The sequence below is a fragment of the Furipterus horrens genome, unplaced genomic scaffold (genome assembly GCF_987537825.1).
Source record: "Furipterus horrens unplaced genomic scaffold, mFurHor1.1.pri manual_scaffold_12, whole genome shotgun sequence".
Classification (NCBI taxonomy): domain Eukaryota; kingdom Metazoa; phylum Chordata; class Mammalia; order Chiroptera; family Furipteridae; genus Furipterus; species Furipterus horrens.
In genome coordinates, this window is record NW_028327182.1 from 7,664,743 (window position 1) to 7,692,530 (window position 27,788).

The following is a 27,788-nucleotide window of genomic DNA, read 5'->3' on the forward strand; positions in this document are numbered from 1 at the left end:
CTCCCAGCCCTTACACAAACCCCACAAGGCCCTGTGGCTTGGCACTCCCGACAGAATAAAGGCAGCCCGGTGTTCGGCTTTTGAACTGAGTTCAAGGCAATTAAAGTCATGGGCTCAGGAGGAAAGGCGGGGGTGGGGGGTGGGGGGGGGAGTTAGAAATACCAGCCTAGTAAGTAGTAGACTGGAGCACTCTTCAAATTAACTCAATTAGACGAAGCCTGATTTAATAATGGGGGGAAGATGGTAAGAAGTGCTACCCTCATTAAGTCTGGCTGTTCGGGGCACTTCTAATAAAATTAAATTTGTTTTAGTTGTTGGGATCGCATAAAATAGTCTGTGCGTGTGCGTGCGTGGGCTCTGTGATTTTGTGGATATTTTTTAAAGAGGGAGGAACAGATCACGAAACAGAAATATTTTTTAAAATCGACAATCAATAGCTAAGTGAATGTGGAAGAGCTCACGTGGAAGAGGAGAAGAAAGCGGTAGAGAAGGAGGGGAAAGCGAAAGTCCTCCTGATTACAAAGCCATGAGCCCCCTTTGGCGGGCGCTGCTGCTCAGTTGCCTGGGCTGGGCAATCGTGCCCGGAGCCCGGGCGCAGTTCCCCCGGGTCTGCATGACGGTGGACAGCCTGGTGTCCAAGGAGTGCTGCCCGCCTTTGGGCGTGGAGCCAGCGAACATCTGCGGCTCTCTGGAGGGCCGTGGCCGGTGCACCGAGGTGCAAGCCGACACCAGGCCCTGGGGCGGTCCTTACATCCTGAGAAACCAGGACGACCGAGAACGGTGGCCGCGGAAGTTCTTCAACCGGACCTGCAAGTGCACAGGTGAGGGGAACACCTCCGGGGAGGCCTGGCCTGCTGCAAACGTCCTGGGGCGGGTCCATCTGGCAGAGGAGCCCCTTCTAAGGAGGAGCTGAGACTCCTGGGACTGGTAGCCTAGGCTTTGAAAGGCAAACCAAGTTTGTTTCTCGTAGGTGGCAAATTAAATAAGGCTGCTAGCTTGGTTCTATTCTTCATCCCCTCTAGTACATGTAGTTAGGGAGTCTAAATAAATAGACGCGGGCCAAGCTGGGCTATATGAACTCATGCCAACATACCATTGGCTTGTCTGTTGGAAGCTAAAGAACTCGAGAGTCAGCTTTGAAACCCAGAGCAAGTCCTCTCACGATGGATTCAATGCCCTCCCTGAAATGGGTTTGTACTTGTTGAAGAGGGGGTGGGTGAGGTTGGCATCTAGAAGACGGGCGTCCAAGGTAGGTGTTCTCTAGTCCCAGTTGCTGCGTTTCCGAGGATTTGAACAGGTCTCAAGCGGGGCAGAGTTAATGCCTGAGTTGTAACTTTGCCCCAGTTGCAGAGACGTGGCAGGGCGAAGCGTTCCCAGGGAGCTGGGAAGGGAAGATTGTTCTTGGATAACACTGGTTTTCTTCACTCATATCTGGGTTTGACGTGGGCCTTTCAGATTTGCTCACTGTCCCTCTTTTCTGCCTCAGTCTCTCTTGTTATCCATTTCTTCGGAATCTGTATGCACTTCTTATTCCTCTGAGCCTCCTCCATTCCTTGGCAGCAAGGCTCCCCTGCAGTGCTCAGCGGCCACGCTCAGTGGTGATGAATCTCAAAGACTGGCAGGGCATTGGAGACACAAACACCACAAACAACCACTCCAGCAAAGCCTTTGGACACTGTCCTACGGTGTCCAGCTGCATAAGAGTTTTTCCTTTTTAAATTATGTCTTTTAATGCTCTTCTGTGATACCGGCACCTAGGAAAACATAGATAATTGAACTATGTTAAGGGCGTGAAAAATAGACTAAGGAAATGTACAAAGGATTGTGATGTTAATAGAGGAATGATACTAGTTTTTCTAAACTTTAAAAATAATTCTGGCTTTATTATCATTTTGTAGTCATATTGTTAATTCTGTGACTCAAAGAAACTGTGAATTTTGTCATGAGTATTAATTGTGACAAGGAATTTTTAATACCATATTGAATTATATACTACCCATTTTCTTATGGTAATTGAGCATTAGCTTCTAGAGACATTATCTTGTACATTTTCATGACTTTTGAGCCTATTGAGAAGCAGCAGGTTTCACATTACATGTGGGATTGGAAATCATACAACATAGAAGTTCTTTGTCTATGACCCAAAAATTCTTCACAACACTGATTCCCAGGTCAATCAATGTTAGAGTACCACCAACTCGTCGGCAGCCGTCCGTCTCGAGAGACGATGGTGTAGCTTCTTAAGAGTCTATCTGCACCGCCGAGAATGGCTGTGCAGTCCGACTCGGGAGTGACACGGTATCTGTCTCCTCCCGTGTTGAATCGACATCTTGCGATGAAGCTACAGAGCCTGGGCAGGGTGATATGGAGGGTCTGCTGTTGCCCATGCAGCAGATCCCCCCTCTCTTCGCAGCTGAAGGATCCAAGGGAAAGACGGAGTCAATACAGCTTGGCTTCAGGTGCGCCGCAGGAGTTGCTGGTGTTGACTACAACGTCAAACCGCCTTAGGGACTCCGACTCCGGATTTTCTGTTGGGGTTGGAAATTTCCATGTTATGGAATCTTGAGACAGAAGGTGTTAGGAAATCATATATAAGTGTAAACTCTTCTTATCACCATCTATTTTATCCTTTTGACCTGGGTAACAATTTTTTTTTAAGGTAGGGATGAAAAGAATAGAGAATGGCATAGTAGAGGGATAATTGTAATCTCCCTTTCTTGAGGGAATGCTTATAAATATTTCTCTAGAAGTGGCAGTAACTTAGGGTCACAGTGACCTTTATTAAAGACATAAAAAGGGATCCCCTGCTCTGAGGAGGATAAACACACCTAAGAGACAGAGGACCAGAAAGAGGGCCTGTCCTGTAAAACAGGCTGTAAGGACCTCACGTGTCCATAAGTGTCCATAAGCCAGTCAAAGGAAGCGGGGTTACCTCAGGGTGGATGATCCCAACTCCAGCCATTGTCAAGGCCATGGCTGCTTCTGAGACCCCCTACCTGGTTATGGCTCACCCCCGTCCTCCATGATTTGATTTGTCTAGACTCATTTGTGACCATAGTCCTTTCCATCCCAATTTTGGATGGCTCCACTTATGCTGGCTAGATGGTCTTTTTCTTTGGGTCTCAGGGCACCAGATTAAGTACTCAGTGGCTGAGCTGGAAAGTTATTTACAAGGTCTGTCCAGAAAAACTCCGGCCATTGTTAATCTAACGAGAATGGTTTGCACAACATCGATATAACCTGGCAGCCAAGGAGAGTGGACTGGAATTTACATGTGTGAACAATGACGACTTCACTGTACTGGTCAGTAGACGCCATTGAGTGATCATGTGTGCTGTGTGGCTATAACATTCAAAATGAGTGAATGAGTAGAGCAATGAGTCTGCATCAAATTTTGTGTTAAGCTTGAACATGCCTCCATGCAAACTATTCAGAGGATTATGAAGGCCACAGCTATGGGCAACTGGTGATTGGCAGCTTCATCAGGGCAACTTGCCTGGTCATGCATCATGTCTTGTACAGAGTTTTTTTACAAAACATCAAATCACACAGGTAACTTAACCTCTGTACAGCCCAAATGTGGTGTCCTGCAACTTCTGGATTTTCCCAAAACTAAAATCACCTTTGAAAGGAAAGAGATTTCAGGCCGTCAATGAGATTCAGGAAAATATGATGGGACAATTGGGAGAACTATGTGAGGTCCCAAGGTGCCTACTTTGAAAGGGACTGAGGTGTTACTGTCCTGTGTACAACATTTCTTATATCTTGTATCTTCAATAAATGTCTATTTTTCATAGTACATGGCTGGATACTTTCTGGACAGACCTTTTAGTATACACAATAATCACTGTGATATGTCCTGCGTCCCAAAGCAAGGCATATGTCTTCCAGTGTACTCTCCCTAAGGAGTGTGTTGCTTGCCTTCCTAGGGTAGCTTTTTCATGGTTTAGGAGCCAGTCCTCAGAGTTTAAACTTGATCTTGAGTGCTCCAAAGCCCTCTTCTCTGGTAGCCTTATAATTACTTTGCAAATAGAACCCCTGGGATTCTTCTGGCGTCACCCAAAATTTATGGAAGAAGTGTAGATTAGCTTCTGGCAAGGTCACCATTGATGACCTTGAACTTTGTTAAATCAATAGAAAAATAAACACACAGTTCAACTGTTGCTGGGCATTTAGGTTGTTTCTGCATCTTGGCTATTGGGAATAGGGCTGCAATGACCACGGTGTTGCTAATATCTCTTCAAGATCCTGATTTCAATTCCTTTTGGATAAATACCCCAAAGTGTGAATTCCAGATTGCATGACAGCTCTATTTTTAAGTTTTTGAGGCAGCTTAGTCCTGTTTTCTACAGCAGTTGTACAATTTTGCATTCCCATCAATAATGCACAAGTTTTCCAATTTCTCCACATCCTAGACAAGTGATGTATATGTGCAACTGAATACTATTTAGCCTTAAAATGAGGAAATTCTGCAATATGTAACAACAGGGATGAACCCGGAGGACACCTTGCTAAGGAACTAAGTCATTCATGGGAAGGCAAATATTGCATGGTTCCACTTACAGGGAGTATCAAAATTAATCAGATTGAGCAAGATAAGTTCAACAGTTTTCTATAGATCTGTACCTACAGTAATGTATTGTACACTTAAAAATGTATCATGAGGATAGATCTCATGTTGTGTTCTTACCACAAAAAATGAATAAAAAAAAATTAACTAATACAATAGTTTCTATGATCTCGAGGTTGGTAAACTATTTTAGCCTATTTAATTAAAATAAGTGCAGACTCTGAGGGGGAAAACCCCTAACTATGTGCTCAAATTCTCTAGAGAGAACATTTCTGTTCTCTGGGGGTTTAAATTGGACCCATACGGTATTGAGTGTAACTGTCAAGACGAGCTGAATTTCAGGAGACTTAGCCCAAGTCGTACCTGACAGTTGGCATTTCTGAGACTCCTCAGTTGCAGCCATGTCTTTAGGCTTTTGAAAACCATGCACACCAAATTGTTTTTGAACAGCTGTCTGAGAACTTCTTGTTTGTACAAGTGACTAAGTGCCTCCATTTTCCAATCTCTGGAATGGGGATAATGAAGAAACCACACTTGTGAAATCCTTTTGAGCTCTGTAGATGAAAGGCCCTATGTGAGTATAAAGTATTGTTATTAAAATAATAGAATCCCTAATTAAAAGGAATAGGCTGTTTGAGCTCCTTATAAAGTCGCTAATCAGTGCTCTTTAAGGCTTGTTTAGTCTAATAGCCTTCTGAGGCTGAGCCGATGTAGTTCGTGCAGGAACGTGCAGTGTTTGCTTGCTCCCAGTCTCTTTCCATCTTCATCTGAATCCTCAGTAGGTACTGGTCTGTGTCTTTTTAAATTTAATTTTTGCTCAAGGACATACTCAACAGTAGACAGATTAGTATCTAGGAACCCTTTATTTTTTCTCTCTCTCCATTTCTCAAATAGCCCTCATATTTTTTTCTGCTGCTATTGGTGGATTAAGGGAAAACATGAGCTCATGTTAAGTTGATATAAGGAACCACGAGGAAATCTAAATGAAAGAAATAAACATTTTGGGTGCTAGGGTTTTATATTGTTGCACTTTTCAGTTGTCCTCAGCATTTTAACAAATGCTAGATCAGGTTTAGGAGCTGAAAACATGAAAAAGATCTGCAGAGCTTTGGAGTATTTTCTCTGGGACATGATGAAAAATGAAATTTTTTAATTGAACGCCTCTCTGGGTCACAAGTGAGTTCAAATCCAGACAAGTGCTTTCTTAGCACATTGTTTCTACGTTGCTTTTCAGGGACAGCTCTGGCTTTGTGAGATGAGGCATCTTTGCTCACCATCATTGTGAAGCGTATCTGGTCCTCGGAGTCAGAATTTTGTCTTTTGTTCTCCATTGGCGCTTGGCTGACTCCTCTATTTTCACTTTTCCCCACTTAGATTTGCATTGATATTTCATTGCGCCTAATGCCTTTTATTCAGTTATTTATGGATTTGTCCATCACAAACCCGACCCATGTTTGTTTAGCTCCAATTATATCAGGCCCTTAAGCTACAAAGAGGAAGAAACCTTACATGGTTTTTAATGTGTTGACAGAGTAGTGGATGAGTAAGACAGAATTAAAACAAATACATATATGATATTACTTGATAAGTAGTATCTAGTAATACTAGTAATAATAACAACGCAGATCTTACTATTCACCAGGCACTGTTCTAAGTGCTGTAATATATTAATATGCTTGTTTTCCATAAGAACCTAATGAAGTAGAACTTTATCCCAATATGACAGTTTCTGAGAGCTGAGGTCCAAGGTTATGAAGTGGGTCACTTTGTGAATGCCCATAAAATGGTGGGAGCACAGAGGGAGGCATGCTTGATTTTGACTGCCCTTTAGGTAGTAGGTATTAATAAATTGATTGTTGAAGAAATGGTTGAGGGAAATAATTGGTTATTGGTAATTTTGTTTCTAGCTACCAAAACAATCACGTTAGAGAAAGTGCAGGCATCTTAAAACTCACGAACTGCTCAGTCAACAATGAGACCCCCAAATCAAAGTTTTATGTCTTTAAGTGTAGAAATGTATTGAACTTATTATTATTACAGAACTTAGGTGTGCTATTTCTTAGCATTTTGGAAAAAAGAGTTACTTTCTTATTGTAGAGCTGTGACTATACGTTCACCTCCAGTCACCTGGCCACAGGAGAACAGCTAGAAGCTTGGGTGTTTAGTATTCTTCAGATGCATTTAATTGAATCAGTCCTCATAACGACTTTATTCCTATAAAAGCTGCTAGGATAGGTGATACATTTTAACCAACGATGTTTAAAAAATAGTCATTACACAAGTTTCAGTCAGGATGGCAGTGTAGCTACACACAGTACTTGAACCCTTCCACAACCACATCAAATTAACAACTAAACTATGGAACACCCATCATTCAGATTCACCTGCAATCGAGCTGAACAGAAGCCCTACAACTAAGAAGACCCTGGCAGGAGGGGCAGAGGTGCAGACCAAGTTGGTCCCACACCCATGTGTGATGGAGTATTATCTTAGCTGTGGAGGTACCCCCCCGGAGAGGCAAGGGGTCCCAGCTCCCCAGGTCCCCCAGCCCAGGTTTCCAGGGCCAAAACGAGAGGGCCCCACCCCTTGTGGCTATAAAACACCATGGAGATCGTGGCTTAGGGAAGCAGATGCTCCAAGAGCCCCAGGCATTCCTTAAAAGGCCTGCGCAGGGCTTCCTTGACTCACTTGCTCTGCGCTCCAGCACTGGGGCAACAGCTCAAAAGCTGCCGGGCTTTATATTTTTTTCACTTTTTCAGCAAATGTTCATCTTGTACAAGGCCAAGCAAAGCCTCAGCAGCAGAATAACTGTCTTGCCGTAGCCTGTGGCTGAGACAAGTGGAAGTTTTCAGTTGGTGTCATAAATACAATGAAAGGGGAATGAGAGGTATCATGGGAGCCCGGGAGCATCTGCCCTGGAGGTGTAGAATCGAGGATGACCTTGTGGAGGATCCATTGTGTAGCTTAAAGGAGGAGTAGGTAACCTAGGCCTCCACAGAAGGAAGAGCAAGCCCAAAGGTCTGGGAGCATGAGATGGAAGAGGAGGAGGAGGTGAGCCTGGGAGCTGGTCACCCAGATTAAATGCTTCACATAACCCCCCTCCCTCTGACCCTTGGGAGATGAGTATTATTATCTCTTTTTGTTTCAACATTTCACTCCAAGAAGATTTACATCTTAACTTTCTAACTTATCGTTATCTAAGAATGAGGTGCTGGCCATAATCAAAGCAACACTCAAGACTAAGAAGGGAAAAGCCAAAAGCAAGATAAAATAACTTAAACTTCAGCATGAATCAGGAAGACGCCTGGTGCTGGAGATGACCAGTCCTCTCTCCCTGGGTGGACAGAGCGGAGACACTGGTGCATCCACAAGGAACCTGCAGTGATTTGCACTTCCTGACACCATGGCAGCTAATTCACCTTTACGACCTGCCAGCCTCCATTGCTTTTGTCTTAACTCTGTCTCCTCTGTGAAATAGACTAAATTTCTTAATGTTAGATTTCACCTACGTTCTTGGAAATCAGTTCATTTATTTTGGTTTCACCTTTAGCTTAATGGATATTCTCTCCTTCCCTGGCTCAATGAACTTGTTGGGGTCCGTGTTTCCGTGTATGCCACGGGACAGTGGGGATCAGCAGTGGACATTGAGGCTGCTGCTGGGTCCCAAGGAGGGGCATGGAGAGGATGTAGGAAGGGACACCCTGCATGACCCCTGAGAAGAAGGAGTGTATAGAAGACCACATGGGGTTAGCCTGCTAGGGCTGCCTTAACAAAGTACTCAGGCTGGGTGACAAACAGAAAGTCATTCTCTCGCTGTTCTGGAGGCCTGAGGTCCGAGACCAAGATGGTGGCCGGTTTGGCTGTCTTATTCCTGTGTCTGCACTGTGTCCATTTCCTCTTCTTACAAGGACACCGGTCATAGTAGATTTGGAGCCACCCTCATGACCTCTGTTAACTGAATGACCTCTTTCCAGTCCCTGTCTCCAAATACAGTCACGTCCTGAGGTACGGGGGGTGAGGACTTCAACGTATTAATCTGGGTCGTGGTGGGGAGACACAGTTCAGCCCATAACAGCAGGAAATGCACTTCACATCCTGTTTCTTTGCAGGAAAAATTCCTAGGGAACACCCTAGAGTTCATTTTTACTTTGAAATACAAACCTCTCAAGAGAGCAAGGGAAGGAAATTGGCTTTTTGTTCCCTCTTGCAAGCACCTTCCTCTTCTCTCCCATTCTACCCTAAAGCTCACCTTCAGAAGTTTCTTTCAGATGACATGCACTTAACTTCTTCCATCTTCCCCGACCCCCTTAAAACTTTTAGGAAACTTCGCTGGTTATAACTGTGGAGTCTGCAAGTTCGGCTGGACCGGCCCCAGCTGCGATCGGAAGAAGCCGCTGGTGGTTCGACAGAACATTCACTCTTTGACCCCCGAGGAGAGGGAGCAGTTCCTGGGCGCCTTGGACCTGGCGAAGAACACCACGCACCCCGACTACGTGATCACCACGCAGCACTGGCTGAGCCTGCTCGGACCCAACGGGACGCAGCCGCAGATCGCCAACTGCAGCATTTACGATTTCTTCGTATGGCTCCATTATTATTCTGTCAGAGATACACTACTAGGTGGGCTTTTCCCCCCTCTGCTTCATGTATGTTATTACAGGTTTGGGTTTGCTGTGGGCGGGTGGAAAGGAACTTCAGGCAAGTTAATTAACAAGAGCACAACCCGAAGGAAGGGTTAGGGGTGTGAACGTCAGAGGGTTGTCAGGTGCTGCCTAAGGATGCACTGAGCAGTTTCCTCCTGTACTTTGGTGGCTGACGTGTGACAGTGTGTTTCAGTTCCAAGTCTAACTCTCAAGGGTAAGAGTTGGTGAGTCAGAGGCAAATTCTTCTTGATTCCAGAAGGAAACATTTCTAAACCCAGTCATGGAAGCCCTCCCTGACCTTTTCTTCAAATTAGAGGAATTAACTGAACACGCACTCAAGCACATGAGCTTTCACGGGGAAGAATTTGAGGGTGTTGGAAGTATCTCATTACACCCACAAATGTTAGTGTTCAGACATTCAGGTTGTCCCTTATGGAGCCCAGCACCGCCGGGACCTCTAGCATTTTCCTGAGGTGCATTGTCAGGAAAAAACATGAGCCGAGGCCAGCAATGCTGTGCTCCTTCTGGCTTAGTGATCTGTCTGCAGTTACGGTGGGTGCTTGAGAAAACAGCGCCCTGCCCTTCTGGCTCCTAACCATCGGAACAGGGGGAGCGGGGAAGTTATCTGTTAGAAACTCCATTCATCTAGGAGGTTCATCTTCCTCCTCAGTGCTTTTCCAGTCAGGCGAAAGCTGTGAACACTAGTTTGTCCCAGGACGGCTGGAGTTCGTTCCAGGGTCTACTCAGTGCCGTTCTGAACCCTGTGCTGTACCTGCAGTGATCCCCACTTTGGGGGCCCCTCCCTGGGGGACGGGGTGGATGAAGACACCAAGTTCATTTTGACTAGTCTCATCCTCACTTGGAATTGTCCCCCATCACTTAATTCTCCCTCATCATTTTTGTAAATTTCAATTTTTATTTATATTTTTGTAGTTAAAGAAATTTTCCGTTGCAGTTGACATATAATGGTACTCCCCCTCATCATTTGTTTTGAGAACTTCGACCGTTGTTCTGGGTTAAAACATTTAAAAAGGACTGTGTAGCCAGCAGCAGCAATGGCAGGTCTTTCCTCAGTGTCTTATAAAAACTTGCCCCTCAGGTAAGCATCTGCCTTTCCTTATCGATAGATAAGGAGGCTCTTCTGGCTATAAAACCTTTATAGCTTTCCTGTCACGACTCTGAGGAGTTTTTGCTTTATGAGAAGCTAGTCTCTCAAGAGGAAAAGAGAACTATCGTTTCTGGTCATACCTAGAAATTAAATTTATATTTAGGTCTGTTTCAGCTCTCTGACGTTATTATAGGTACTTTGGAAAAGAGCTAAAGTTAGCTGAAGTTTCTACATAACCATCAAAAGCTGTTACGAAAGGAGGAAGAAGGATGGACTAGGCAGTAGGGAGGTCATTAAATCGCCCACAAGTTTTCGATAAAATTGGCAGTGCCAGGGGCCAGCCAGATTGGTTGGAATGTATTTCTTCCCTCTTCTGGTCTCGGTGACCATGCTTGTCAGCTAGTAGTTGTAACTGATTGATGGCTAAGGCAGAATCCATGGAAGGTCTTTTTGGTGACATGAATGCTCAATTAGATTAAGTTCAGTCGAAGCTGCTTTATTATTAATTAATCCCTCTCTTATAAATACATGCATTTGTGAGCAATCAGTTAGAAAATGTCTTTTAAAATTATGTTTCATTTAGGTCTTAATGATCTATTCCTTTGGATACTCTGATTTCATCTTAATGAAATGTTGCTTAAAGTTAAATATATAACGTGGGGTGTGAAAGCTGAAACTGATGTGAATTTCTCTGGATCTCTGCTGTCAGTCAGACTTTCAAGAGTGGAAGGAGAATTTATCCCAAAAGTGCCAGTCGCCTCCAAAACTGTTTTGTTGTTGATGTTATTACTCTCAGAAAGATAAATGACAAAAACAATTTTTTTTGGACCAAAATACAGTCAATTTATAGGCTTTGAAGACACATCCTAGGTAAGGTTTAACTTAAAAAACAACAACAACAACTCTATTCTATGATTTCTAATTAGTTTCCTAATGTTTTAGGACCAGGGCGCCCCTACAAGGCCATTGATTTCTCACATCAAGGACCCGCTTTTGTCACCTGGCACCGGTACCATCTGTTGTGCTTAGAAAGAGATCTCCAGGTTGGTGACAAGTCTACCTTTGGTTCTTTAGTTTTGCTACACATTCGATGAAGACCCTTCTTCATCTTTGCATTATATGCTTTCTTGTTGCATCTGATGGCATGAATTCAATGACTAGCCATGCCCTTTGCTTTTAGCGACTTATTGGCAATGAGTCCTTTGCTATACCCTACTGGAATTTTGCCACTGGGAAGAACGAATGTGACGTGTGTACGGACCAACTGCTTGGGGCCGCAAGACAAGACGACCCAACTCAGATTAGTCAGAACTCAAGATTCTCCAGCTGGGAAATTGTCTGTAATAGGTAATCACATCTGCTCTGGGGTGGAAATCCAGAGACCGTATTTTCTTATGTCTGAGAGATGGAGAGTCACCTTACATTTCTGTTTCTAAAGCATGTCGGGTTCTGTTTATGTGTTGCTGAAAATGACTTTCCTGGGGGCGGTGGGATTTTTAAAAATGCCAAGCACTTTCATAAAAACAGAGGTATGAAAATCACATTTGTGAGTTGAATATGCTTGGCCATCATTTTGAGATTAACTGTTTCAGCACTAGTCATATTCTAAGCATTGTACTCGTGCTGGGAATGGAAGGATGAATAAACCATCGCTTCCCTTTTGAGTACCGTTTTACATTTACAAAGGTGGACTGCTTGTAAACAGATTATCATACAACATGGGGAGTGTCATAATAGCTGTGTGTGCAAAGCCAAGGAGAGAGGCAGGGAAAGGGTCTCAGGGGTGGAGCTGATTATTCTGAGACTTTAGAGAGTCACTGCCCCCAGCCAGGTAGGGGAGGGTGGTGGGTGGGTCTGAGGTAGAGGGAATATCATGTATGCAGCTAGAAGGGTCTTGGGAAGCCATCTGTATGGCAGGACCGTGGGTGCTGGGAGTTGGGCAGGACAGGTGCAGGATGAGCTCTAAGTACTAAAGAACACAGGAGGTGAGCAGCTCGCAGTCCGTGAAGAAGCTGGTCCTCAGGGAGTCCTTGAGTTTGTCTCTCTTTCCTGGCACAAATCTCAGAAAAAAGATTCCCCAAGAGGACTTCTTTTATTTGTTTCTCCAAAGTCCTGTTTTTAACCCTGCTAATCTAGCGCCCCTACCCCGGGTCTTTTGACTGTTTCGGGGCACAGGGCTTCCTTGTCAACACCCCCGAGGCTGGGCATGTGCGTGTTTTCAGGGGTCTAAGCCTGGCAAGCTGGGGGTCCCATTTTCTGCATCCCAAGCTTTCCCTGCAGCCCTCGGGCCAGCGCTCCACACCACAGAGGGACGTAACGAGCGCTTTTTATGTGCCTTAACATCATTTCGTAAAGCAGCATTTCTCAGAGCGCCTTGAGGTCTTAATAGGTTGTTTGGGAAAAGAGATTTCTATAAATTTAGGCAATGCTGAATAAAAACTTTTTAAAAAAATTTCAGAATAACTCAGAGGGTTTCTTATGTAAGTTTATTCTTCTTCTTCTTCAAGAGGGGCCTGAACTTATCTGACCCTGGCACCCCCATTTGCCAGGTCAGCTCCCTGGAACACACTGCAGAAATGCTGCCTTGGCAATTTTTTTTTTTTTTTTTTTTTTTGCCTAGTTTTAGGTACTGGCCTCTTTCGTCCTCACGTGCGCTGATTCTAGTCTCACATTCCTGGTCCTATCCCCTCACTCGTTAAAATCCACACTGAAACAGTTTTAACATTTCATCTCCATCAATAAAATAACATTCTGAGGGGGAATTTCAGACCACAACAGGCATGTAAAATAGAATATTTTGGGAGCATGGGAGTTTCTCAGCCTCCATGTTACGACATAACCATCCCCACTGTCTTAGAACATCTTCTAAGACGGTGTTTCTCCTATTACCTCCCCTCCAGCTTCTGCCTGCCTCCATTTCCCTCAGTTGGCCTAAAATGCTTCCTAGCTTTTCAAGGGCCCTTCTGCCCCCAATGGCTTAGCTCAGTAAGGTACTGGTCACCCTACTGTCTCTTCAGTCACTCAAGAGTCTGTGCACGTAATAGGAATCCCCATCGTGTCTTTACATGCTCTTACTGTCTTCCCAGTGGCATGCTAATTATCATGCATATTTATTCCTAGACCGTTTTCTGCATCTATGTGTTTGAAATTCTCTAATCCTTAATGACTTTTGGAGGTAGTACTTTCACCACGTAGTTCTAGCCCTTGTAAGGTAACCGTCACACATGTTAATGTATGACTGATTGGTTTGCTGGGCCCGAAGTTATGATGCTGTGTACACACTAAGACATATGCTTCCTAATCCCCTTATGAATCTTAGCCTAGATGACTACAACCGCCAGGTCACTCTGTGTAACGGAACCTATGAAGGGCTGTTGAGAAGAAACCAAGTGGGAAGGAACGGCGAGACACTGCCATCCTCAAAAGACATACAAGATTGTCTGTCTCTCAAGGATTTTGACAATCCTCCTTTCTTCCACAACTCTACCTTCAGCTTCAGGTAGGTGCTCTAAGCTCTGCTAGACCAGCACTTTACAACAACATTATTTACAACATCATTAGATTGCCACGCCTGTGGCCGAAATGAGCTGAAAGGAAACCCAGGCGGTAGGAAGCATTTACAGAGCTAAGTAATGGAGGGGATGACAGAGGATCAGTGTTAGAAAAGCCATCATCCGCCCACTATAATTAATAGTGCAGTTTTAATCACTGAGCCATTGAAAACCATTTCTTTTATATTTCTAATTTCTGTACATAGATAGGTACAATCTTCAGAACCAGAGTACCTCATTATTATAGTATGTAAAAAATATTTGCTCTTTCTTTTACTTTTCTGTCTTTAAAAAAATTATCTTCCATAGACCTTAATATCGGGGTCTGATATCTCAGAGGAGGATTACAGACTTAGCACAACTCAAATGACAACACAGTAACAACTTGACCATGCTTGAAATTTAAAGACCAACTCATATTCCCTCCCTCTAGAAAGTAAGAAATATATACGTGTATAAATAAGATTGTAAACAAAGATGAATGAGACTCCAAAAAGAAATGGCAGATAGATTCATATTCTTTTCCCAAACTGTATTTTCTCTCTGTTATCTGTGCGTAAATTGTATAACCGATGGGTTCTTTGGGGTGGGGAGCAGGGTAGACTGAACATCAATGTGGAGGCTGGGTTAAGTGTAGCAGGTCTCAGGGTCTGTAATGGATTGGGCACAATCCTCAGAGTAGTAGTGTGAGAAATGTTCACAATAAAACACCGGGACACAGGACTTGAGTAGCAAAGCAAGGCATTTATTCACGAGTCTGCAGAGTCAGGTGCACCACCAGCCAGGAGTATGTGCAGTTGAAGTAGACAAAGAAAACTGGTTTTATATTAATGCGATTAGCTCCCCCTCCCTAACGCGATTAGTTCCCCCTCCCCTCTCCTTCTCCCATTTCTGCATTACTGGTTAGTCCAGGTTCACAATCTAACACGATTAACTACTTAACTCAGGGTGTGATTAACTAAGGGTAATCTAGTTATAGGTCTATCCCCAACTTATTTGCAAAGGTATCTAGCTACATCTTCCCATTTCTCTGTGTTTGGTGATAACACTCTTCCTCCTTTTGATCCCAGAGATGTGTGTGAGGAGCTGCAGAACGTCATTTCCTCGCCCCTTTCCCATGATTCATCTGCTAATGATCTCCTACTGGTTTGAGAGTCACTGGCTTGCCTCTTTATCCCTAATAGTAGTGAGAGGTAAAGGGCGACATTTAAGATTGTCTTCAGAAGGAACATATCGGCAGCCGTCCGTCTCGAGAGACGATGGTGTAGCTTCTTAAGAGTCTATCTGCACCGCCGAGAATGGTTGTGCAGTCCGACTCGGGAGTGACACGGTATCTGTCTCCTCCCGTGTTGAATCGACATCTTGCGATGACGCTGGAGTGTCCTCTCCAGTGAAGCTGAAGCTACAGAGCCTGGGCAGGGTGATATGGAGGGTCTGCTGTTGCCCATGCAGCAGACCCCCCTCTCTTCGCAGCTGAAGGGCCCAAGGGAAAGACGGAGTCAATACAGCTTGGCTTCAGGTGCGCCGCAGGAGTTGCCGGTGTTGACTACAACGTCAAACCGCCTTAGGGACTCCGGCTCCGGATTTTCTGTCGGGGTTTACTCCCTTAGCCTTTCCCCTGAAGAGGTATGCCGCAAGGCAGCGGAGGTTTTTTGGAGTCAGAGTTTTCCTTCTCTGATGTGCCCTGACTGGAAGATCGAACCAGCGACACTTAGCTCGCAGGCCAACGCTCAATCCACTGAGCCAAACCAGCCAGGGTAACAGAAGGAACATGCATTAGTTTTTCATTATGATAAAGATGCTTTTGACATGGATTGTATTCTATGTAGATTTAAGGGCATGGCTCTCAAAGTGTGGGACTCAGACAACCATAATAGGCATCACCTAGCAACTGGATAGAAATACACATTATTAGGACCCAGGTTGCACCTACTGAATTGGAAACTCCGGAAGTGAACCATGAAATAAGTGTTTTTCTCCATTGATTCTGCGGTATGCTTCAATCTGAGGATCACCAAGTTAGGGTATAGACAACTAAAATTTCCTGAAAATGGGGAAGTTCAAAAAAATAAGGATGAGTACATTTGGGGATATATTTAGGACACTGACTATATATAACAGTCATGCTGCAGGTCTATTTAGCTGAGAAATAAGAATATAAGATTATATGTAAATTCAAAAAACCTTTATTGATCACAGACCATGTGATGGGCAGAGTTCTGAGTCCTGACAGTAGAACTCTGAGGATCATCGCCTTCTAGGAGTTCATACTATGGCATGGAAGACCTATGTAAAGGTAAAAATCGTCATACAGGACATGAAAGTGACACAGTCTAATGGAGCAGATAAAGAATAGCCCTGAGCTTTCCCCGCCCCATGCACTTAGAGAAGGTCATCATTAAAGTTTGGGACTGTTTTAGTTAATGAGCCATGACAGAGTTTCCCATTTCCCTACCCAATCTCAAACCAGAAGATGATTATGTTGGCGGGAGCACATAAAAAGACCTTTATTAATTCGTGACTGCTGTTGCCGACATTCTGATTTCTCCCAGGAATGCCCTGGAGGGGTTCGATAAATCGGATGGGACCCTGGACTCCCAAGTGATGGGCCTTCATAATTTGGTTCATGCCTTCCTGAACGGGACAAACGCTTTGCCGCATTCTGCTGCCAATGACCCCATTTTTGTGGTATGTTCAAAGCCTCAGAATTGTTAAAAAATTTTTTTTCTAGATCTTATGTTGGATTTATTGGCTTTTCAAGAAGATTAAAGTTTGGTATGTGTTTTATTCTCTGTGTGAACAATGGGATGTATGAAGGAGTGAATTAATCTAAATCTTCACCTTAGGGGTGGTTAGATAGCATTTGAAGTCCCCTTATCAGAAATGTGAGCTTTGGAAATGGTTAGCTTCGGAATGATCTTAGATAGGAGTTTACAATCTAGAGGTAGATTCATAAATTTATGTAATGATATTATACATTATATTGTAATTTAGCACAATTTATGCCATAAATTGGCAAAATGATTAAAAAAAAGATTTTATTTATTTTTACAGAGAGGGGAAGGGAGGGAGAATGAGAGGGAGAGAAACATCAATATGCAAGAGAAACATCAATCAGTTGCATCTCATGTGCCCCCAACTGGGGACCTGGCCCACAACCCAGGCAATTGCCCTGACTGGGAATTGAACCAGTGGCCCTTTGGATTGCAGGTCGGCGCTCATTTCACTGAGCCACACCAGCCAGGGCACGATACATGATTTTTAATTGGTGAAAACAGAGATGTTGAGGATAAATGGTGGGCTAGGAGGACTTTGCCGACACCATGGCTGCTGCACGAAGTCCAGCAACATGGCGCCTTCGAAGCAGCACACAAAGTCCAAAGCTCTGTTTGGTGTTGGCCCCTGGCCCCCCTCCCTTCCCAAAGGATTCTGAAAATCAGCTGCCCCTGCTGTCAGAATGTCATGTGTCTACTCTGCAGTGAAGCTCCTGTGCCAGACGTGTGCCAGAGGAGCATGTGGACTTCCCTGGGTGTATGTAGAAGAGCAGGTTCTTTCGCTTCGTCTGTGTCTACTTGCTCCTAAGTGTTTGTAGGTTTACTGGAATTTGTTCTTTTACTTGCTTTCATTGTTACATGCCTGCTAGTAGCAGATCTACTTGAGATGGGGGGGCATGTGGTCACTACCCACCCCTCATTGCAGGAGGATTCTGATTTATAAAACAACCTGGTAGAGCCGAATGGACCGGGCTGGGTCCGTGTGCAGACTTGAAGGTGTAATCTTTGGTCCTGTCGTTACCCACCAAGAGCTGAGCCCAGAGCGGGTCTGCCTCTGGCTGGCCTGTGGTGTGTGGGTTCTTGACTTCATGCAGGAGAGAGCTCAACAACTCGCGTGCAGGTGATGTTGAAAGTACACTTATTAAATCTGCAACAGAGGTACAGTACCTCTTGAGTCGAATTTCTCTTCATTAGAAAAGAAACAAAGGAAGGACCCTGACAGACTGTGAAGTTAAATAGTGGAGTTAACTGCCACAAACGTAACCATGTGAGAGACAAGTCATTCTCATCCTAATTTCTAATGTCCCAGTTCTTGGGGTGGATTTGCATGTTATTCTTTTAGAAAGGTACACAGGCAAGTTCTAATTCTTTCTCTTCCTCAGTGGCTCAGGGATGGGTTATGGGTTAGCGGGTTCCATGGTTAATGGCCACCGAACGGCTTGTGTTTGTCCGCCTTTTCCAGTGGAACTCTGAATGAAAAGCTGGCATTTCTGAACAATGACAATCAGCTGAATAAAGTAGGGATTTTGGAATACAAAGCAAGAAAAGAGAAAATGAGTTTCCGGAAACAAAGATCTGACGGACACACTAAGTTAACCCTGTCAGACTCCCTCTGACTCTGCTGTTCTAGGCTGCATAAAATTAGTAATTTTAATAGTTAGTAAAAAATAACAAGGATAAAATACTTCTGAGTTTGTATGAGTTTACTTGAAATTTTAAAAAAGGAGCACACAGGACATTGCTTTTCTCTTCCCAAGAGTGAGGCACTTAAAAATAGATCTGTTTTATTTATCTTTCTTTAAAAAGTCATTGTTAAACTGATATGTTGAGTAATAACAAAAATATTTTAGGTAAATTTAAAATTTTAAGTTTAATAGTTTATAATTGCAGAAATACTGTCCAAAAGGGTTTAAAATGTCCACAATTTCATCTCGAATTTTCTGTTTATTTCCTTTCATATTCTTCTATGTTTATACAATTGCAATTATAATATACACATTTTAAGGTTATTATGTAGTTTCCTAAATTTTTCAATTTTCAATTTTAAAAGAGATAATGCACATAAATCATTCCAATGTCAAAGGCACAAAGTGAAGAACCTATCTACTAACAGCTTCCAGCTCTCCACGATTATTTCCTCTATTCCTGCAGATATGTTTTATGTTTTATTAATATACAAGCATAACTGTTTATATATTTCTTCCCACTTTTTTAACCCACATGGTAGCATACTATAGTCACTTCTGTGACTTTGTTTACATTTTTCTATTCTAAATCACTCCATATCAGCTTTCTTATTCCACATTAAGCTTTCTAATTCTTTTATTTTTTTGGGGGGGAGGGGTGTATGGTATTCTATAGAATAAATTTACCCTGAAAATTTTAGTCTCCTATTGATGGGCATTTAGGCAATTTGTAATCTTTTGCTTTACAAACATTACTGCCATGAGTGAATATGTAGGGTAAGGCATGAGAATAAAATAGAATAGAATTGCTGGGTTAAATAAATGTATGTGAAATTTTGATAGATATTGTCAAATTGCCATTTAGAAGGTTGAATGATTTGCCCTCCTACCAGCCAATCTGATAGGTGAAAACAATATTTTAATGAGTTTAATTTTTATTCCTCCTCTTATAAATGATGGCCAGTACCTTTTTAAAAAATATATTTAAAGAACATTTGCATTTCTGTGAGCTGTCTGTTCATTAGGATAATGACTTCTGTGAAGAGAAGAAACACTAGTTTCATAGGAGAATTACTGAAAGGGATGTCTATGTAAATTAGTAACAAAATGCAACATGCTCCTGAATATTTTATTTTTTTATGAAAACCTAATACTTTGTTCATGTGCAATGTGATCACTAGCTTATGAGAAGCTAATGCGATAATTGATACCGTAGCCAACCTCTAGAACAGTCCCTGGCACTTAGTAGGTGCTCAATACATTTTTGTTAGGAGAATGTTATATTATTGAGTATCTATTAAAGTGTCTCTATACTAGGTGTCATGCAAACATAATCTTTTAACTTCACAAAAATGCATATGATAAAACTATTCTCTTTGTTTTAAATATGGAAAAAATGAAGTTCAGAGGGGCTAAGAAAGAGTGTAAGTTCATACAAACCAGTAAGTGGTTGTGCAGAGAATACTCATACAAGAAAAGTTTTCTACTTGAAACATCCCCCATGTCGTGTCTCTAGCGGCAGTTTTGCCTTTTGTCATTGTAGACAGTTCTTCATTTGCTCCCTTCATAATTGCTTACATTATAGCTGAGGAAGTATAGTTTTGTTAGATCATGTTAACAGGAATTAACACAAGTTGGTGAAAGGTAGGTCTGAATAATTTTGTTTGCCTTTTAAAAAGATAAGGCAGTGGTTTTAGGATAGTTATGGGTGGGGGGGACCAAAAGAACTCAGCATTTATTTATAAAAAATTGTGTATTTATTCTTACGTGTTTAAACGTCAGTCACCTTCAAAACACTCTCCATCTGATGCAATACACCTATTGAGACATTTTTTCCTGCTGCTCAGAACAGTTTTTGAACTTGTCAATTTTGATGCCTTTTAGTGCTTCTGCTGTTTTTTGTTTCACCTCTTCCACTTTGGCAAAATGTTTTCCTTAGAGGACTTTTTTTCATCTGGGAAACAAACAGACAAAAATTGCTCAGGATGAGATCAGGTGAATAGGAAGGGTGGGGTAAGGAGTCAGGCCATTTGTGGTGAAAAACTGCTGAACACTCAATGTGGTGTGGGCAGGTGCACTCATAAATCCCCCATCATGGAAGGGGCAAGTGCACTGAAAGAGTCTCAAAAAAAAAAAAAAATCCCTGAAGCTGAACACAGCCTCTCACAACAACGCCAGCTGGTACACTGATCCAGTTGGGTTCCTAGAACATTCATCTAGCAAGGGAAGCCTGTACTGCAGGGGGCCCACCTGCCAGAAGATAAACTTCTTTTTTTTTTCTCAAACGCCACATTTACTTTTTAAATACAACCCTTCTGAACTCCACTAGTGAGAAACATCGATCACTTGCCTTATCAAGTATTCTTGCATAGTTGTTGCTTTTGAACAAACTGTGCCTTTATCCCTTTGGAGTGGACATTTTGATACTCAAAGCCAAGACTTTGAAATTCAAAAGTATTTTATCTCTAAAATTCCAGGCCTTATCATTTGATGTTTCAGTTTTTAAGATGATCGTCTCTACCATAAACTTTAAAAATTCATTTGGGACAAAAACTGTCTTCAGTAAATCCCTGATTCCTGTTTCTGTCCCAAATGCAGCCCCTTGAGACAGTACAGGTAGGAAGCTCCCAGTGTTGCCTGAACAGGGGCAACTAAACTGCAAGGAACCTCAGGCAAGATATAAAAATGTTATCTACTAAATAAACAACAGTAACGCAAGCCAGAAGGGCAGTACAATTAAAGGGCACAAGAAGGGCAAAGAGAGAAGAATTCAGACTGAGAGCCAATCAGGGAAGATGTGCCTGGAGAGGGACGATTAAGTTCATTTGTCTTTGAAAGACCTCGATGCCAGAAGCCAGAAGGAATGACTTTGCAGACTGAGGAAACAGCACCAGCTAGAAAGGTGCCTATTTGGATGAATGGTACAAAAAATATAACTACTTTGCATGGTACTGTCCTCAGCCAACAAATACTTATTAAGCCTCAGCTCTGTCCAGGTTTCATGCTGAGTCTGTGGCCTCAAAGGTGGAAAGACCTTATCTCTGGCATTTAGGAGGTAGGGGTCTTGTTAGGAGAAATGGGTAAATAAATAACAATTGAAGAGTATATATTTGGGGTATAAGTAATATACCCCAGTGCTATATTTGGGGTATAAGTAATAGTGGCAAATGGATGAATAAATTCATTAATAAGCATGTATTGAAATAAGTAACTCCCTGCTCCCATGTGACAGACCATGGGGTGACAGGCACTGGGGACATTGAGCTCTTTGAACTTGGAGTCTAGGAATCAAAGAGGAACTCTAACAGCCAGTGACAAAGGCTGAGCTGAATGCTCATTTATATCCTGTTGTGAAACCAGTGCTATACATGTGAAAATTTTGCTGTGAATATTTTAAAACATGGAATAATTGCTGTACTTAAGGACTTTAACAGCTTCCTTCAGAAAATCAAAAGAAGCACTCTGTACATTACAACATTTTTAGACTTTCTTTTGCTGACATAACACTGAAAATTCAAAGGAGAGGGTTATAAAATAAGTACACAGGTGGGTACTCAGGTGAGAAGCATTTGAAAACCCATTTTGGATATATATTTTTAAACTGTCCATTTAGATTACAATACTGGTAATACGACCTTTTCTTCTCTCCTGTTAAAGCAAAAGCGCCTGAAATGGACTAGAATATGCATTTCATCATCCTTGCCTTTTTTCTGTACTTAATAACTACCCTACACTTGTTGAAGTTTTCCCATGTTCTCAAACCAATGTCAAATCTGCAACAGAGCTTCCATTTGTTCACTTGACAACAGGGTTTCTAATCCTATTTGGAGAGATAAGTCATACATTCTTGGAAACTTAACTAGAAATGCTAGTAAGATTAGATTGGGTATACAGAAGTTGCTCATGCTAAGAAGAACCCCAGTACATATTAGAGAAAGTTCCAATCAGATTGATCTAATTGAAATAGTCTGATAAATGTTGAACATCATGCTCAACTGTCTTGCAGGTCCTCCATGCCTTTACTGATGCCATTTTTGATGAGTGGATGAGAAGATTTAATCCTTCTTCAGATGCTTGGCCTCAGGAGCTGGCACCCATCGGTCACAATCGGATGTACAACATGGTTCCTTTCTTCCCTCCAGTGACTAACGAGGAATTCTTTTTAACCGCAGACCAACTTGGCTACAGCTATGCTGTTGATCTGCCAGGTAACTAATACAACTTCTAAGTGGGAGATTCACTCATCTTTGAAAGGAACTTCCTTCCTCTCCTCCTCCCTGCCTTCCCTCTCTCTCTTTTTTTCCCTTCCCTTCCCTTCCCCTTCCTTTGTTTCTTTGTTCCTTCCTCCCACTCTCCCTCCCTTCTTCTTCCTTCCTTCCTTCCTTCTTTCCTTCCTTCCTTCCTTCCTTTTCTTCCTTCCTTCCTTCCTTCCTTCCTTCCTTCCTTCCTTCCTTCCTTCCTTCCTTCCTTTCTTTCTTTCTTTCTTTCTTTCTTTCTTTCTTTCTTAAACCAATACCTGAAGTTGAAGAACTCAGGTCTCATTTTACTAAATGTATGCATCCTAGACAATAGCCTCAAGAAAAACAACTGTGGGTATGATAAATAGTTGGCGAGGAAGGAGAAGATAAATGTTATTCCAGCCTGGGTAGTTTTGCTTTATCAACAAAATGCATGGAAAAGGCAAATCGGCTTGTTTTTTCCATTTGTGAAGAGTATCCAGCTGATGAAAATCCCAGCTGTAGACCTTTTTCTTCTGCTTTAGTTTCAGTGGAAGAAACCCCAAGTTGGACCACAACTCTCTCGGCCGTTATGGGATTGCTGGTGGCTTTGGTTGGCCTTTTTGTGCTGCTGGCTTTCCTTCAGTATAGAAGACTTCGGAAAGGATATACGCCCTTGATGGAGACACATTTGAATAACAGGAGATACACAGAAGCCTAGGGTGCTGACACCTGACCCTAGAGAAGAGGCCAGCCAAGCTGTAGTTGGGACCCTCTCAATGAACAAGCTAATCCTCACTGTTCTCCCTTTAGCTGAAGATTTTTGGCATGGCTCATACTATTGGGGTGATGTTCACAAACACAGAAGATGCTTCGCTGTAGTTTCTGTGTGTGTGTGTGTGTGTGTGTAACAAACTCAAGCTGCGCTGCTTGAGGCTAACTCTACCATCAAATAAGGGTAGAGCTGAAGATTTGTGGTATCTCATAATAATTCCCCGTGTTGAGTAAGGGTCCCTGTGTTTTGAGAATATAAAAAAAAGTTGACAGGGTGCATTCATTATATTTTGCAGGTTAGTGTGACTTGTGACTTGGGCAAGATGATGGGTTGATCTTTCTTTGCCCAAGTGTCTCCGTTTGTAATGGGGTGGGGTGTAGGGGGAGAAGGTGCTACAATAATCTCTAAGCTCTTTTTTAGCTATAAATGTCTATGCTTTTTAGATGCCTTGCTGATAGTCTTCTGGAGGCTAATTTTTCCTCTTCCCCTCTTCAGCCTTTAAAATGGCCATTTGGGTGAAAATAAACCTTAGTTTCCAAGTAGGGTGGAGAACGAGTGAATGAATAATCAACTCAGTTCTCTTTTATAAATTAGACTTGGCGGAATTTATCAAAAATCTGAAGTTCTTAGTGGTAGACGTATCACAAGATTCAATAGCTGGATGAACATGAATCCTACAGTGATACAAAATTAGAGAGGGGATTAAATTATAGAGCTTTCTAGTTAATGTATAGTTTCAAACCTTTTACTGAGTATAGAATCCCTCTTTCCAGGAAAGGCTGACGGGAGAAGGCTGATGAGCATGTGACAATCCGGTCATGTTCCGTTGCTCCGAGGTCTCATCTGACTGATCCTAAACCAACTTCTTTACTAGCTAGACTCAGATGAAATATTATCCATGTAAAATGCATCTGGTTTATTTTTAAAGGTGAACTTTTTTCTTTAATGCTGCATTGTACTAACAGTTACTTATGAATGCTAATCAGTTTTCTTATTGTTTGAAAGCAAACCATGTATACAAAATACAACAATTCAAAATTAAATGGCTTTGTTCCACTAAGTAGTCATCAGATCACAAGAGATTAGGATCTTTACCAAGAGGTTTAAACTTAGCACTATGATCTCTACTTCTGATAAGTTAACAGTTACTGAGATTTGAAGACAAATTGCATCTGCTCATGTCTGGTCCCTGTGCATCAGGGGTAGGAGGTCAAAGTTCTAGAAGGGAGCCTATCTGTGTGTTTATTACAGCCCCTCTCCGTGCAATGGATGTGTGTAAGGAATGGGTGTTAGGAGGATCCTGAATCTGCCTTCTACATACAGGGGCCTAGAGGGTTCAAGATTCACCCACCCTAGTGCTCTCCCCTGGAATAAAATGAGACAAAGCCTGGTCTGAACTGAATGGGAGTCTCACAAAGCTACAGGTGTATTTGAGAGTAGGCGCAGCAGGTAAGAAATCAAGATAACACAGTCCTTCATGGAGTGAAGCCCGATGGGACATCCTTAGACACAGCCACATCTCCATTTCTGCCTTTAATGACATTCATGGAAAATTCCACAACGTTCCCTCAGCCTGCTTCACTCTGGAAAGTTTATGCTCTCGACTCAGGGGTGTTAGAGAACACATTTTTCCATCCAATTTTTAAACCAAAGGAGATATATATTAAAATGAAGACATAGTTGTGCATGGTAGGTGTGTTCTTGAGAAATTGTGCTTCCGTCAATTATACATTAAAAGCCCTGGGGGAAATTAGTTTTTATAGATGAACTGTTATAAATAATTCTATAAGGCAAATAATCACCTCTAGCTTATCTTTTCGGTATATCAGAATTTTCATAGATCATATTCTCATAAGATTCATTTAAAGCAAGATCTATTTGAAGAAGAAGTAAACAGTAGTCATTTATACTTAGCTACTTTTATTGATAGTGCTTGAAACTTATTGTAAATACTATTTTATAATGTCTTTCTGAAAGAAATAATTTCCAAATTTTATAGTTCATATAAGAATAAAATTTTCTAACATTTTCTAATATTACAATAAACCAGTGATGAATGCCTTTTAACAAACTTAAAGGTAGAACAAACCTGCAGAATAAAATAGGTGGTATTTATATACATTGAATATTGTGCAAATAAACTCATAAAATATTACTGAGCATGGTAGAACTATACTACTCAATGATTGGGAAAAAAATTCAACCTTGAATAAAATGAATACATATGCTAAATCTTTATGTGCTAAATCATCAGCATTTAAAAGTTTATATGTATATGAATTATGATTTCCAAAAAAATGTTTTTATAAATCTAACACACAGGAGTGAAATGGAATCTAATAACATCTTTCCTTTGTGAATTGAGTTCTCTTCTAATTCTAAAATGCTTTGACATGAGTTTGTATCTTGCTTAGAATTTAACATTGTTAATTATAATAATACTCGTGAAAATTTTGATCTCACAGTAACAATAAGTAGAAAACTTATTAAAGAGGAAAATAAAAATATTGTTTTGCAGATTATTGGCCATCTGTTGTGGGCTATTGTCTTTTAACTTGCGAGCATTTTCTGTCTATATCAATAACCTGTCTATAAACATAAGTATATATAATACATAACTACTTCATTTTTGAAAATAAATATAAAATATGTACTAGCCACTTCACTTTGGAAAATAAGTTCTTAAACTGATGTGCCTCCCTTTGAGTTTTTAAGCAATTACTTCCTGGCTCTCTATTACATAGGTAGGAAAAACGAGACACCACTCTTTTAGTACTGATGTCCTTCCCACTGTCTTGAGACTGATGCTGGGGTAGGAGGGCGGTAGCTGCAGCAGCTAGCTCACTGGTCCTCCTGGAAAGCTTTCTAGGCCAATCAACTTATCAGAGATGCCAGAAGAAGGAAGTCAGAACCAATGAGCTAACAGCTAAGTTGCGTTTGTTTATACATCTCGACTGGAAGCTCCTAGAGGCCAGGTTGTATGCCTCTCTGTACAGTTCCAACGCCCTCATACCGAAGCACTTGAGCTACTCAGAAAATGCTGGTGGCTAATTGACACAGGCACCTAGAGGAGTCAATTCACTTCACACTGGGAGGTAATTACTCTCCTCAATGCAATGGCAGAAGCCAAGGCTGAACTGTTCCTATTGCTATAATGCCTTGCTCATCCCGAATTCTTTATTAATATTTGTGAATGAATAAATTAATCTCAACGTAGAACTTGAACTTTGAAATAACCTGTATTTCTGATTCTTAGTTGGGCATACGGTAAGAGGAATTTTACCTCAAGCAACCTAATACAAGGGTACACGTTTTCAGCCATGTTTCCTTCTTGGGTGTATCTTTTCCCCACCATTGGTGGGCCTTAATTCTACCCTTTGTAGGGACAAGGATAGGAATTTGGGACCTCACGGTTTCATGTTAGGGTCCTCCACTACCTGACAGCTTAAAAGCCTTGTTTCAGTAGAGAAGTGGTGCCTTTCTTGCTTACCCTCCTGGGCCCGAGAGTTTCTTTAGAAATTTTCCAAAGGTGATATGATATTTTGACTTTAGCCATAACGACAGTTCACACTGAAAATAAACCTTGTGAATTAATTATGCTTTGCAGGTACTTTAAAGAAATCTTGAAAACAACGTAAGAAAATTGTGAGCTAGTGAATAATTATCGTTAAAATCTTCTAAAGGTAACCAAAGCAAGCAAAAGCCCAAGGTTCCTCCTGCTCTGATCTTTTCACGGAGATTATGTCTATTTGGCAGAAATCATGAACCCCCTGTGTTATCTGCCGCCTTGATTCCAGTTAGATTTCTTGGATGTAATCTGACTGAATTTGGTCCTTTCTTCTTGTAGCCACTTTCTGCTCCCTTGGGGGTTTATAAACAAGCTAAAACTGTCACAGATATAATTGTTCTTTGCATTGTAAATAACGCCTGTAGAAAGGCTTAAACTTGTTCTTCCTTATTAAAGTGCCAGAGATTTCCTGCTAGAGTACGCAGCCTGGTTACTCACGCACGCTGTGTGTTATTGAGCCTCTCTGAATGTGTAATTAGCACAATGACTTTCCTGATTAACAGCAGAGCTGAGTTGAGTTTACAATAAGGCAAAACCTGCCCTCTTGTGTTTTATTAGAACATTGCACAATGTGCTGAAGTTCTTCCGGCCCCTTTTCACCGCTGTGGTTAATTCCCCGGGGCAGAAAAAAAACAAAAACAAAAACAAAAAAAACAAAACCCAAATGTTGAACGATTTGCCATGAATTCAGGAATCGGGACAGATAAAGCTCAAGACTTAGAAGGAAATCATTTCCTGTGCAGGCAAGGAGTTCATATAATGAAGGCCCTTAGAGTTCCCTTTTTCATATATTTTGAAATGATAAATTTTCATCAGCAAGCCATAAAAATTGGGGGATGGGGGGATTTGGTAAAACTCTTATGCTTGTCAAATACACATAGGGTATAATTGAGTTAA

The 27,788-nt window shown here is 41.9% G+C and overlaps 1 protein-coding gene across 1 annotated transcript; it reads left to right on the top strand.

Moving 5' to 3' along the window:
• Positions 1–202: 202 nt before the first annotated feature.
• Positions 203–24,044, top strand: DCT (dopachrome tautomerase). Its single transcript, XM_090258529.1, has 8 exons — positions 203–821; positions 8,891–9,190; positions 11,264–11,364; positions 11,502–11,668; positions 13,641–13,820; positions 16,425–16,560; positions 22,338–22,539; positions 23,094–24,044. The coding sequence occupies exons 1-8, from the start codon at positions 446–448 to the stop codon at positions 23,267–23,269; spliced, it is 1,638 nt and encodes a 545-aa protein (XP_090114655.1). The 5' UTR covers positions 203–445; the 3' UTR covers positions 23,270–24,044.
• Positions 24,045–27,788: the final 3,744 nt, after the last annotated feature.